Here is a 14,325-nt window from a genome sequence, read left to right as displayed (position 1 = left end):
CTTTCTCTAGTTGCGGCAGGCAGGGGCTACTTTTCTTTGTGGTGCATGGGCTTCTTCTTTCGGTGGCTTCTCTTGTAGCAGAACAGGGGCTCTAGGCACACGGGCTCAGTAGTTGTGGCACACAGGGCTTAGTTGCTCCGTGGCATGTGGGATCTTCCCAGACCAGGGCTTGAACCCCTGTCCCCTGCATTGGCAGGTGGATTCTTAACCACTCCCACCACCAGGGAAGCCCACCAGGCGGATTCTTAACTACTGTGCCACCAGGGAAGCCCCTATTTGCCTCTTTATTATGGAAATTTTCTAACTTATATGTAAGTGGAGAAAGTAGAGAGAAGAATACTTTGAACCACTATGTATTTATCACCTTGCTTCAACATTTATCCACATTTGCCAATATTTGTTAAAATATATATTTCTCCCTCGTTTTGTTCTCTGCAGTAGTTCGAAGCAAACCCCAGGCATTCTTTCTCTCCTGTAGTATAGGCAGTTTAGGGTACAGATGTAGTTCAGTCAAGAGAATGTTAAAAAAATAGAAATCCTTTTTTTCTCTTATCCACTGTAAATCCAAAGGAATTTCATGTAAGAAAATCTTCACTGTAAATTAAGAATGGTTGGTATTAAGAGAATGGACAAAGATAATGACTATTGTCATGTAGGTAGGTTATTTGTATACTTCAGGACTGAGAGTGTTGGAAGCTGAAATTCTCTTTTTCGTCTTTGAGAACTCTAGCTCAGCTCTTGGTTACCTCAGAACACAACTACTAGCAGGGAAGAGTGAAAGAGAGGGATTTACAATTTCTTTCTACTCTGTAACATTCCATACTTATTTTGTTATAATAATAATGTTTAACTAGTTGAATTCGTTAACATTTTAATCCTTGATCAAGTTGCTCCTGCAAGTTGTTTCTTGTTCATCCTTTTCCCTCCTGTATCTCCTGGCACACCTTGTCTGTGTCTTCAGGGAAAGTTGGCATCCTAGTTGGGGAAACTAAGCTGTAGATGATGTGTCTATTGAGTGCAGTAGGGAAATATCTGTTGTGTTCCTCTATCCCTGAAGATTGGATTGTAAACTGTGTCCTCACAAAATTGAACTGAAGATGGTGAAAATGAGTAAATCCTGAACACTACTGCTATTTCAGAGTCATCCCCAGCAACACAACATAAGGCAGAGGTTAAGTTTTACTTACTGATCTTTTAGCTACATAGAGTTACCTCACTGAGTTCATCTTTATGAGATTTTAATCACATTGATTAATTAAATTTGTTTAAAAGAAAATTTAGGAAGCCCATGGCATTCTAAGGATTTATGCTACTGAGACATCGGGAATGTATGTGTTGGAAGATAGAGGTGGAAGAGTTGGGGAGAGGCCCAGGTAAAGAAGTCACATGGATGCAAATTTGATTAAAATATCTCTTTTCCTCTTTTTTCCCTACCTTTGGGTAGAGCTGCAGTTGAATAGAGAGTCTGAACTAGAATGTAAGTCTGAACTGTAATGTTGATGTTTTCATCAACTTATGTTATATAATTTTCATCAAATTGTACTATTATTAGTTGAATTTAGTCCTGATCCCTTAGCGCAGATCTTAGCTTTGAAAATTCTGCTTGCTATCAAGACCCATTTCAAAGGCAAGTCCTCGTTCCCTTCGTGTCACATGAATGCATCTTGAGCATTTTTTAGCATTTAACTTTGTAGTGAGCTCAAGGACCTGTATTGTTAAATTTCTCTGTGTTCCTAGCTCACTGCCTTATATAAAGAATTAATGAAGGGAAGGCACGTGGTAATCTTGATACCAGTAGTTTTTTATCCTATTTTTGATTCTTTTTTTTTTTTTCACTCTTGTCCTTGAGTATCTCTGGTGTTACAGCATACATGGGGAAGGGAAATATTCTGAGCAGAGGAACCTTCTAGTGCTCCTTTGGTATCCTAAAGTTTTCCTCTTTACCCCTTCCCAGCTGCTCCCTTAACACATACCAATTAGCTATTCCAGGAGTAAAATGCTTGGAATCAGACTTGTTACGCAGTTGAACTGCACCCCTCCCCCTCGGCCCCCATGTTTATAGGTGGACCTCTCTTAAAGACTCAGCTTAGCCCCAGCTGCAAGGTAGAAGAATGGATGCCAAGCACAGCAGGCTGAAGAGGAGAGATGATGAGCGAGCTGGAGCTGTTGTGTAAGCTGGCTCTGCTCACCGCATGACAGGCCAGTAAATCGGGAGACGAGGTGTTGAGGCAAGGAGTACCACTTTATTTGGAAAGCCGGCAGACCAAGGAGATGGCAGACTAGGGTCCCCCAAAAAACCACGATATGGGGTCTGGATGCCAGTTGTTTTTTTTTTTTACAGAATCAGAGGGAAGTAAAGTAAAAGGGCAGAATAGAGAGGGAGAGGTGGGGAGGAAGTAAAATAAAAACAGCCATCAGTCTTGGAGAACATCTCCTGGAATGGCCAGCCTCCAGGAGGGGATGTGTTAATTTCTTTTTTCTTGTAGCCATTCACAGGTGGGTAGGGTTGGGCAATCATGTATGATTATAATAACAAAAGCAAGGAAAAGCAAAGGCTAAAGTCTAAGAAACAGATCCAACATGGAGTCAAAATTGGCTCTTCCCTGTTACAATGAGAACTGTTTTTGTGCATTTCCAGACAAATCTGTTATGATAAAAGACCTTTTAATTGCTGTTTCTATCAGTCAAAACTTATACTTTACTAAAAACAAATACTTTGATTTTAAAACAGCTTTGAGACATAATTCACATACCATTCACACATTTAAAAACCACCCATCACTGGTTTTTAGTATGGTCACAGATTTGTGCAGCCATCACAATTTTTTTTTTTTTTTTTGGCTGTGTTGGGTCTTTGTTGCTACGTGTGGGCTTTCTGTAGTTGTGGCGAGTGGGAACTACTCTTCGTTGAGGTGCGCAGGCTTCTTATTGCGGTGGCTTCTCTTGTTGCAGAGCATGGGGTCTAGGCGTGTGGGCTTCAGTAATTGTGGCACATGCGTTCAGTAGTTGTGGCTCACGGGCTGTAGAGCGGAGGCACAGTAGTTGTGGTGTGTGGGCTTAGTTGCTCTGTGGCATGTGGGATCTTCCTGGACCAAGGCTCGAACCCGTGTCCCCGGCATTGGGAGGCGGATTCTCAACCACTGTGCCACCAGGGAAGCCCAGTTCTCTTAAGTTTTGAAAAACATAAACTGTAATTTAACCACCACTACAATATTTTAATAGTGAAAAGTCTGAAGGAATGCAGATGTCCATCAACAGAGAAGTGTTTATGTAAATTTGGCATGCTTCCTTACTTGAACTTTAACCATAAAGCCATTAAGAGTGATTATGTAGTATTTATGTAAATAGTTCATGTAGACTATATACATGGAACATGACAAAATGACTAAGATGTAGGTGAAAAGCAGGAAGCAGTTGTAAATTTTCTGATTACAACTTTATCAAAATATACTATGTAAAGACACTTGGAGACATGACATAGTTGCTGTAAAATTATGCTTTTATTTTGTATTGTTTTTTTTTTTTTAGGTTATAATTCAGAAATTTTTTAGGGCTTCCAGGGCATGAAAGTGTGGCGGTTATATACTTAACCTATTAGAATTATAAAGGTGATCCCCTCATGCTAAGATTTTACTTTTTAAAAAAAAATGTATTTATTTATTTTATTTATTTATTTTTGGCTGCGTTGGGTCTTCGTTGCTGCGTGCCGGCTTTTTCTAGTTGCGGCCAGCGAGGGCTACTCTTCGCTGCAGTGGACAGCCTTCTTATTGCGGTGGCTTTTCTTGTTGCAGAGCACGGGCTCTAGGCATGTGGGCTTCAGTAGTTGTGTCACATGGGCTCTAGAGCGCAGGCTCAGTAGTTGTGATTCACGGGCTTAGTTGCTCTGCAGCGTGTGGGATCTTCCTGGACCAGGGCTCGAACCTGTGTCTCCTGCATTGGCAGGAGGATTCTTAACCACTGTGCCACCAGGGAAGCCCTAAGATTTTACTTTTTAAAGTTATTTTGTCCTTATTTGAATCATTTTTTGTGATATCAGTATTAAAAATTTAAGAATCTACCTTAGCTTTGATATTGTGCTAACTGCTATCTGGGATATAAAGGAAATATAGGCTTCTGTGTACTTTAGGAATAGACAGTTTAGGTAAGAAAACCTACTTGTGAAGCACTAACATATTATGTAAGGTATTACATAAGATTATAATAGTAGATATAACATGAGTACTTACCAGGATGAATGAAACATTTATTCACCAGGCATTCTCAAAATGATAAATTGACATAGTATAACCAAAAAGGCCTCTTTGAGCAGCTGAAATTTCTGGTGCAACTTGGAGGAAAAGAAGTTAAAAAGCAAAGAAAAAAGAGTATATTGACAGGAAAATTAAGAGAAGAGGCATGGAGGTGGAAGTAAGCGGGACTATTCCAGGGGCTGGGAGAGAGAGGTAGCTTAGAATACAGTGATGGGAAGCCTAAGCAGTTTCTTTGCCTTGTGTATGGCTGGTATTGACAATGTCTTTTGGGTTAGAGAAGGTGTTGGCAAACTCTGGCCCAGAGGTCAGATCCTGCCCACCCCCTGTTTTTGTACTGCCTGAGAACTAAGATATATTTTTTATATTTTTTAATGGTTGAAAAAAAAAATCAAATGAAGAATAGTGTATCATGACATGTGAAAATTACACAAAAGCTACATTTCAATGTCCATAATTAAAGTTTTGTTGGAAAACAGCCATGTCCATTAATTTAACCAATTGCCTATGGATACTTTTTGTTATATGGTAGAGTTGAGTGATTACAACAGAGACCTTATGGACTGCAAAAGCTGGAATACTATCTAGCCCTTTACAGAAGAAGTTTGCTGGCTCCTGGGCTAGATTCACAGAGCAGCATTCATACTGGAGATGACAAGAAATGAGGCTAGAGAGGTAGGTTAGGGAAATATTTCTCTTTCTAAAAATCTATTTTCCATAGTATGTCTTCTTATGTGTATTCCCACTACCAAGATTAAGCTTTACTTCACATGACATGCCTTCTGGAACTATAGATTTCTGCCTTGTTGCTTTCTCATCCTCACACAGATAGTGCTTTGAGAATCAATGCTGTAGAATTTTGAAATCTTAAAGATTTTCAGCTATTTCTTTAGAGGAAGCAAGAAAGCTTTTGAGCTGGAAAGTAATATGATTGGTGGAAGTTTTATTATGAGGCTTGGTTTATATTAGAAATAACTTATTCACTGTAGTATGTAGTATTCACTAATGTATGACTAGCATTTAAAATACGACCTTAGTAATGAGCAATACACTGAAATGGCAATTGGGAGACATGGGTTTTTATTTTACTACCAATTTCTCTGGTTTGTTTGTAGAAGTTTATCTTCTCTACTTTGCAAAGTTATTAATATAAGTTCACAATAGTTAATACAATTTAGGGGAAAAAATGCTGTGCTAGCGTACTGGTACCTTTTTTCTTCCTTTATTGCTGCTTTTTATTATTTGCTTCTAGTCTCTCTAGGTTTAATATATTGTTTTTCCCCTATAAGTTCTTGAGATGGAAACTTAGATGTTTTTTCAAAAAGCCATTCTTTTCTAATGTACATTTAAGCATAGTTTTAGCCATATCCCACAAGATTTTTATTTAACGTTTTTATTATCATCCAGCTAAAAATATTTTCTACTTTCCATTGGGATTCCTTCTTTGACCCGTGGGCTATTTAGAAGTATATTTTTAAATTTCAAACACGTGGAGATTTTTGTAGGGTGTGTTTTTTTTTTCACTTGTTTGTTTTTAATCTAACTTGTATTGTGGACTTAGAACATATTCAGTGAGTTCAGTCCCTTGACATTTGTGTGAGTCTCATTTTATGGCGCAGAATGTAGTCAGCATTTGTATATGCTCCATGTGTCCTTAGAAAAAAATTAAATTCTAGAGTGTTCAGTTAATTTTCAATATCCTTATTGGTTTTGGTCTTCTAAACTGAAAAAGGTGTGTTCAAATGTATTATGAGTGGATTTATCTGATTTTCCTTGTAGTTCTGTTGATTTTTGCTTTATTTATTTTGCTGTTTTTAGGTGAAAACAAATTTAGAATTATATCTTTGTTGTTTTGAATTTTATGTCATTATAAAATGTTTATCTGTTGCATTTTGTTTTAAAGTCTACTTAATCTGATATTTTAATATCAGACAGCTTTCTTAGGGTTAATTTTTGCATAAAGTATATATATTTTTTCACCTTTTCACTTCAGCCTTTTTCTATCCTTACATTTAAGGTATTTTTCTTGTAAGCAGCATGTAGTTGAGTTCTATGTGTTTGTATTTTCAGTCTGACAGGTTTTGTCTTTTAATGGAACATTTAGTTTGCTTGTATTTAATGTAACTACTTATATATTTGGGCTTTAATCTCCTAGCTACTTACTGATTTTTATTTGTCTACCTGTTTTGCTATGTATCTGTCTTTGTTTGGATTATTTTTCATTTTTTCTCTATATTAGAGGATATATTGTAATTATATGCATGCATACCCTCTATTATTTTAGTGGTTACAATAGATAGTACTACTTTGACTTATCAAAGGCTAACATAAATTTCTAATTTTACCTCTTTCCAAGCAAGGCAGAAATCTTAGAATATACTTTAACTCCAATTACCCTCCTTACTTTTATGCTCTTGCTGTCAAGCATTTTTCTTCTATATGTGTTTCAAACCCTGTTACAAGATATTATTTTTAACATCAATATTTATTTAGATATCTCACAGATTTACCCTTTCTGTCAATGTTGATACTCTCCTTTCCAGGCTTCCATGTGGCTTATCTTTTCTTTCTCACCTAAAACAGTCCTTTACTTCACAGAATTCTAAGTTGGCATTTATTTTCCTTTAGTGCTTTAAGGCTTCTGTTGTCTCTGATGAGAACTTTGTTGTCAGTCTAATTGTTGTTCTTTTGCAGGTCATTTGCACCTATTTTTTGGTTTTAAGATTTGTCTCTTTGTCCTTAGTTTTTAATGGTTCTGCTGTAGAGTGCCTCAGTGTGGCTTTCTTTTTGTCTATCCTGTTGTTTATAAAACTTATTAAATTTATGGTTAATCTTTAATCAGCTTCAGAAAGTTCTCAAACTTTATCTCTTTAAATATTGCTTTGGGCCTATTTTCTTAGTCCGTAATTCTGGTTTTAAGCATGTTATCCCTTCTGACATCGTTTCCTTTGTCTCTTACAGTCTCCTGTTTTTCCATCCTTTCACTTTCATGCTTCTTTCTATGTATTTTCTTTTCTATGTATTTTCATCTGACTTAATTTTCTAGTTCACTAATTCTCTATTCAGCTGTGTGTAGTCTGCTTTTAAAGCCACCCATTGAGTTATTCAGTTCTAGAATGTCCGTTTGGTTCTTTTTTGTAGTTTACACTTTTCTGTCTAATTCTCAAAATTTTTTTAAAATATCTGAATACTCTAAGCATAATTATTACTTTAAAGTCTGTGTCTGATAACTGTATTATCTAGATCTTCTGTTGGGCTTTTCTATTAGCTCTTATCCTTGGTTTTTGTATTGTGGTTCCTTGTTTTCTCTTCTGTCCATTATTTTTGATTGGATACCAAACATTATATATGAAGAATATATAAAAATAATTTGAGCTCTAGTATGATAATATCTTCATCTAAATAGTATTTGTATTTGCTTCTGGCTTTTGATTACATATATACTAGCAGTTCTGGATTACTTTAATTCAATATCAAGATGATTTTAACTTGCATTTCAGTGCCTGTGAATGCTGGTTTCTTTGCACTTCACCTTAACTCCTAGAGAGCAGTCCTTCAGAGCTATAACCTAAAGTGTAGGGATTTCTAAATGGGCTTTGGACTCCAGTTTTCTCCTCTAGCCCTGAAAGGTCAAAAGCTCTGCCCAGTTTTTTAGCTGCCTATTCCAGAATCAGTAGAGGTCGTTGGGGAAAGCTTCCCCAAATTCTGGACTTTACTTAACTAATTTTCTTTATTCTCTGGATATGTCTCCCTGTGATCTCTTACAGGCGGTCATACAGATTTTTTTAAAATGCAGTTTTCAGCTTTTCTGGTTCTTATTGGGAGGGTGATCATGTTACCTCTGCCAATACTAGATGTGAGAGTCTCTTATTCCTTTAAAAAACAAAACAAAACAGAACATTTTTTCAGTATATGGTATATTCAAAATACATATATTCTGTATTTTTTCAATACGTCAATTCAGTTACTTAAAAGACTGGCTTTTGCTGCATTCTTTTTCTTGATTTTATTATTCTGAATAGAGAAGAATGCCATCTAAGCCTTCTCTTATATTTCTATTATATTCTCTATTTCTTAGAGAAAATGTGAATATTAGGGATCCATAATTCAGAAGAGTTTTAAAAATATACTTGGTAGTAGTCATGTTTAATTGAAATTATTTTGAGCAAATGAACATTAGTAGTCAGAAGTTCTGGGCTCTCTTAGTGGTTGGTTACCATACACATTGCCAAAACATTCTATCAGACACCCTTCCATTGTAGTCCATTGGAATCCTGGGTAACAATTAACATATCCAGATTTTTAAATATAATCCCTATAGATATCATGGAAGACTAATAAACAGGATAAACTTGTGAAGAGATTTAAAGTCCTAATGTATTACAACTTGCGCTTTTTTGAATTTTATCTGTAGATCTGTTATGTGAAGTATTCAGGTTTAAACAACTTTCTAGTACACATCCTGTGTCAGGGGTCCTCAAGGCCACCCCCATGTTTGCAGGTAACTTAGCATACAGTTGTACTCATGGCTAAGATTTATTACAGCGATATAATAAGGACATGTACCTGGATCATAAGAGGAATGGCACAGTTGGGGTCTAGAGGAATCTTTGTGCAGGCTTTTTTATGCTCTCTCCTTCCTGTGAGAGGTCACAAAGAGCAGTCTTCCCCTAGCAACATAAATGCATGTGTGCAATATTCCTGCTCAAGGAAACCCATTTTGGTTGATGGTTAGAGACTCAATGTCCAGGTTTTTATTGGGCACTGGTCACAAGGCACCCTCTGCTGAGCACATATGCAAAATTCCAGAGTCCCAGAAGGAAAGCAGGTAGTCAGCATAGAAGCCACCCTTACCATTTAGGGAAAGTTTTATATCTTGGAACTGTTTACCAGACAACATTCCGAATGCCAGCCCAGGGCCATCCTTGCAAGCAGGTCTTTCTAAAGATAGCTGTCTCAGCCAGCTATATTAGTTATTTTTCACACACATGCCTAAAAAGACTGTTGAAATTTTCTGTAAACATTGTATGTAAATATCAAAGGTCTGCATGATAATTCCTGTTTTGATCATTAGTAGAATGTTTATATTAAATTTAGGTAGCTAAAATAACTTGAGTGGTTGTGGCGAGCATTGCCCTCTGAGGAAGGCGCCATTTAGACCCTCATAAGCCTCAGGGCCCGACTGTACTCTCCTTGATATGCATCCTGGACTTTATGGTATGAATGTAAAAAAGGAGATGGCCTTTGGCCAGATCGCCCCAGGGACCTGCTCAGTTAATGGGAGTCCCTGGTTGTTCCCTAAAGCTAGGAAATGCAATCCTGGAGGGGAAATTGGTGCCTTTGTGGAACGAGCAATAGATCCGCTGATGCAGATAATGCAGATAAGGTGGCGACTAAACCGAGAGAGAAGATAAACCTGCTAATGCAGTTATGGTGGCGACTAGGCCTAAAATGAAAGACTAGTTCCACAGAACAAAGGTTATGCAAAGTTTCTACTTTACAATGACTATGCGAAGTCCCTGCTTTAGGGGTGTATATATGGCTATGCTTTGTTATTAAATTTGCCTTGCAACCATCAGTTGTTTGTGCCCTTCTGATCCCATATCTTGGTGCTTTCCGTTCCCTACCCCCTCTTGTCGATCTTTGCTGCACTTTGAGGACCCGCCGCGGCTGGCGGCAAGTGGTTATGTCTTAGTATGTTCCATCCATACAGGCTTTTACTAATGTGCCAGTGTCTATTGTCAGTTTTAATTCATGTGTGGGAAGAATTGGACGGTGTTAGAACATTTAGTACATCTAAAAAGATTGTTTAAGAAAATTAAATTACAGTGGGAAATAATCCATTATGAAAGGACACTTCAGATGTCTCCTTTTAAAGTTCATATTGAACCACCCACATCTTTGTTAGGTTTCAGTGGACTTGTTTTTCTTATGTGAGTTTTTTGAAGAAAGTATTGTACTTTGTTACCAAGATTTTTGACTAAAACAGCTGAGGTTCACTTGGCAATCAGAAATACTAAAAAAATAATTTCTGACTCTCAGAATCAAATTGGAGATGCTTAGGTATTTCAGATTAGATTTCTTATTTATAAATGTGGAGTCTGACCCAGAAAGTTAAGTGACTGTCAGCAAAACTGTAAATAGCTGTTTAATTTCATTGGGTCAGGTTTTTTTTTTTTTGCGGTATGCGGGCCTCTCATTGTTGTGGCCTCTCCCATTGCGGAGCACAGGCTCCGTACGTGCAGGCTCAGCGGCCATGGCTCACGGGCCCAGCCGCTCCGCAGCATGTGGGATCTTCCCAGACCGGGGCACGAACCCATGTCCCCTGCCTCAGCAGGCGGACTCTCAACCACTGCGCCACCAGGGAAGCCCTGGGTCAGTTTTTAGTTATAGAATATACACTTGAAAACATTATTGAAAAATATCGAGGCTGTGGATTAATTTTGAATTTCATTTAGTGACTTTGAATATCTTTTCATGCCTAATTTTGCCATTTCATTTATTCAAAGAATTTAACCAATATTTTTTTTCCCCCTGCTGTGTGTCAGACATTAGTTTTAGGTGCTGGGGATCATTTTTTCTTATTTGTAATCAAATTAAAGTATGTCCCATTGAGGGACATACTTTGGCTTGGAGCTGCCTGCTTTTCTTTAGATTCTAAAGTATACATATGTATTACATTGTATCCTGGTCCCTCAAATATGTTATCTCTTTTCTTCCTTCTCCTTAAGGTAATACTGCATTGCATGATTGCGCAGAATCTGGAAGTTTGGACATCATGAAGATGCTTCTTATGTATTGTGCCAAGATGGAAAAGGATGGTTATGGAATGACTCCCCTTCTCTCAGCAAGTGTGACTGGTCACACAAATATTGTGGATTTCCTGACTCACCATGCACAGACCAGCAAGACAGAAAGGATCAATGCTTTAGAGCTTCTGGGAGCTACATTTGTAGACAAAAAAAGAGATCTCCTTGGGGCTTTGAAATACTGGAAAAAGGCAATGAACATGAGGTACAGTGATAGGACTAATATAATTAGCAAACCAGTACCGCAGACACTAATAATGGCTTATGATTATGCCAAGGAGGTAAACAGTGCAGAAGAGCTAGAAGGTCTTATTGCTGATCCTGATGAGATGAGAATGCAGGCACTATTAATTAGAGAACGTATTCTCGGTCCTTCTCATCCTGACACCTCTTACTATATTAGATATAGAGGCGCTGTCTATGCAGACTCTGGAAATTTCAAACGATGCATCAACCTATGGAAGTATGCTTTGGATATGCAGCAGAACAATTTGGACCCTCTAAGCCCGATGACTGCCAGCAGCTTATTATCTTTTGCAGAACTGTTCTCTTTTATGCTACAGGATAGGGCTAAAGGTCTGCTGGGCACCACTGTTACATTTGATGATCTTATGGGCATACTGTGCAAAAGTGTCCTTGAAATAGAGCGAGCGATCAAACAAACTCAGTGTCCAGCAGACCCATTACAATTAAATAAGGCTCTTTCCATTATTTTGCACTTGATTTGCTTATTAGAAAAAGTTCCTTGTACTCTAGAACAGGATCATTTCAAAAAGCAAACTATATACAGGTTTCTTAAGCTGCATCCAAGGGGAAAGAATAACTTCAGCCCTCTTCATCTGGCTGTGGACAAGAATACTACCTGTGTAGGGCGGTACCCTGTTTGTAAATTTCCATCTCTGCAAGTTACTGCGATACTGATAGAATGTGGTGCTGATGTGAACGTCAGAGACTCGGATGACAACAGTCCCCTCCATATCGCTGCTCTGAACAACCATCCAGACATCATGAATCTCCTTATTAAATCAGGTGCACATTTTGATGCCACAAACTTGCACAAACAAACTGCTAGTGACTTGCTGGACGAGAAGGAAATAGCTAAAAATTTGATCCAGCCTATAAATCATACCACATTACAGTGTCTTGCTGCTCGTGTCATAGTGAATCATAGAATACACTATAAAGGGCATATCCCAGAAAAGCTAGAGACCTTTGTTTCACTTCATAGATGATAATTTGACTGTTGAAGCACGAATTGGTAACAGTTGTTTCATAAATGAGCACTGTTGTGGTAACACCAGCATTCATTTAGCTTGATTTCATTGTGCTCTCATTGGCTAAAGCATTGTAAGCATCAAATTTACAGGATTGGTTTCCCAGTATTTAATATAAATATACCATATAATATATTGTTTGTGAATTATTGAGAAATGTAATCTCATATTCAGATTTCTAAAATTGTCTGCCAAAGGTTTACCCATTCTGGTTTTGTTTGCTGTTAGGTGTTTGGGACAGAGTTAACCATTTTTCAGTGGTGTCTTTATACTTTTCTGGTTTGTGAATTTTATACAATTGAAGGTCTTTTTTGTGCTTCTTCCTTCTCTTCTCTGAGCTTCTCCCCTGTTTCCACCTTATTTTTAACTTAACCATTTCTACTTATCAATTTCTTTCCCCTTATGGATCCATGTTAGGTTGTAAAAACTTTATGGACTTGTTACCATTTGCAGTTACCATAAGTGCTTTATCTTCTCTATGCACTGGCTTCAACTGGACTGTTGTATGTTAGCATATTTTCTATGCAGCAGTTGGTCAACTTCAACTCTGAAACACTGTTAAGTATGTTACAAAGTTCATTTTACGAAAGTACTCTTGTAGCATGACAATTTTTAGAGCTATAGGTTAGCTACCAGAGCTCAAGCTTTTTTGTTGTTTTTTTCTTTACATCTGAGGTTTCTTTCTCTAATCCACTGAAATTATTGTGTGCTAAATTTGGGAAACAAAGCTATTCTAACTCATTAACCCAGTTGAAATTTAGGTCTGTCGTCTTAATATATCATGCAGTAAAAGGAAGAATCTTTATAAAGTGACCCACCTTTCATGCTACGCCAGCATTGTCCTGCTTGTGCTGATGATGTGATTAGGTGTAGAGAATTTGCTTAAATTTAACCTCAAAGTTTATCACACAGCTTAACGAGTCACACTGAAATATTCAGTAATTGAACTGCAAATCACTTTTATTTACAAAAAAGAGCTGAAGCATGTCAGTGGCATGATGCTTGCCAAGCCAGATCTAGGCATCTAGGATAATTAAGGTATTTTTAGTATGCAATTTACTGCCATAGTATCAAAGGTCAGTAACAGTGTTCCTTCTTTCTTCAAGCTTAAGTATACCTTTGAAGATAACTTGCATGAATTACTTTGGTCTCAATTATTTGTCACCCTAATTAAACACAAAAGGTTGCAGTGCTTCCTCTTCCCTTACTGAAAATTAGCTTTTCTTTTCTCTTTCCTTTTCTTTCTCTCTTCCTTTCTTTTCTTTCTTTCCTCCCTCCCTCCCTCCTTTCTTTGTTTTTTTGGATTTTTTTTTTTCACAGCTTTGCTAATGCCACAGAAAGGGCTCTTTTAAGAAAAAATAAGTGAAAAGTACTAAAAAAGATTCAGGTAATTATCATTCAGCACTTTATTGTTATTCAGAATAAAATTTATGATGGCATATTTGCCCTGCAAATGTCTTAATGAAATTGTTCTGAATAAAAAACTCCTTATTGGTTTGAGGAAAAACTCAGTTTACCTGTGAGTTTAATGAGCCTGATCACTTGGATTTTTGTGTTGACATTTTATTCTGAGGGTTGATGTAGGGGTATTTAAGGAGTCATCATTGCAGTCACATTAGATTTATTTCATCTTTACTCAGTAAAAAACTTGTAATGAAGAATAGTAAATAAACAAAAAAGCATGAGACTTACTTTCTGGTTAAATAATTGAAGTTTAATTTTTTTAAAGATATCCTTACTCATTTTACTAGGTTGTATATTTAATTTCACCATTGAAAAAGGTGATTTGGATATAAATGGTTGCTCTGCAACCTTTTGATGAAGAGATTTTAACATCTTGTTTACTATAGGAAAATTTGATGAAATATTTGAACTACCACGTAAATTAAGAATAGTTTGTGATTTAGATAATTATTCTAGAAATATCAGACATCAATTTTTGAAATCATTTGCCTCTGACCTTCTGGTATAAGAATTATATGTGTGAACAACCTT

At 37.1% G+C, this 14,325-nt stretch overlaps 1 protein-coding gene across 2 annotated transcripts in view; it reads left to right on the top strand.

Annotated features, from left to right (window-relative positions):
• The window catches only part of FEM1C (fem-1 homolog C), a 48,581-nt gene extending 34,744 nt beyond the window's left edge, over window positions 1-13,837 (top strand). For both annotated transcript variants that reach the window (XM_067031470.1, XM_059061884.2), the window contains one exon: window positions 10,979-13,837. In XM_067031470.1, coding sequence (XP_066887571.1) covers window positions 10,979-12,288 — 1,310 coding nt within the window. In that variant the 3' untranslated portion in view covers window positions 12,289-13,837. The remainder of the gene's footprint in view (window positions 1-10,978) is intronic.
• The last annotated feature ends 488 nt before the right edge of the window (window positions 13,838-14,325 follow it).

Source organism: Kogia breviceps, chromosome 4 (assembly GCF_026419965.1).
Source record: "Kogia breviceps isolate mKogBre1 chromosome 4, mKogBre1 haplotype 1, whole genome shotgun sequence".
NCBI classification, from domain to species: Eukaryota; Metazoa; Chordata; class Mammalia; order Artiodactyla; family Physeteridae; genus Kogia; species Kogia breviceps.
This window is presented reverse-complemented; position numbering and strand designations above follow the sequence as displayed.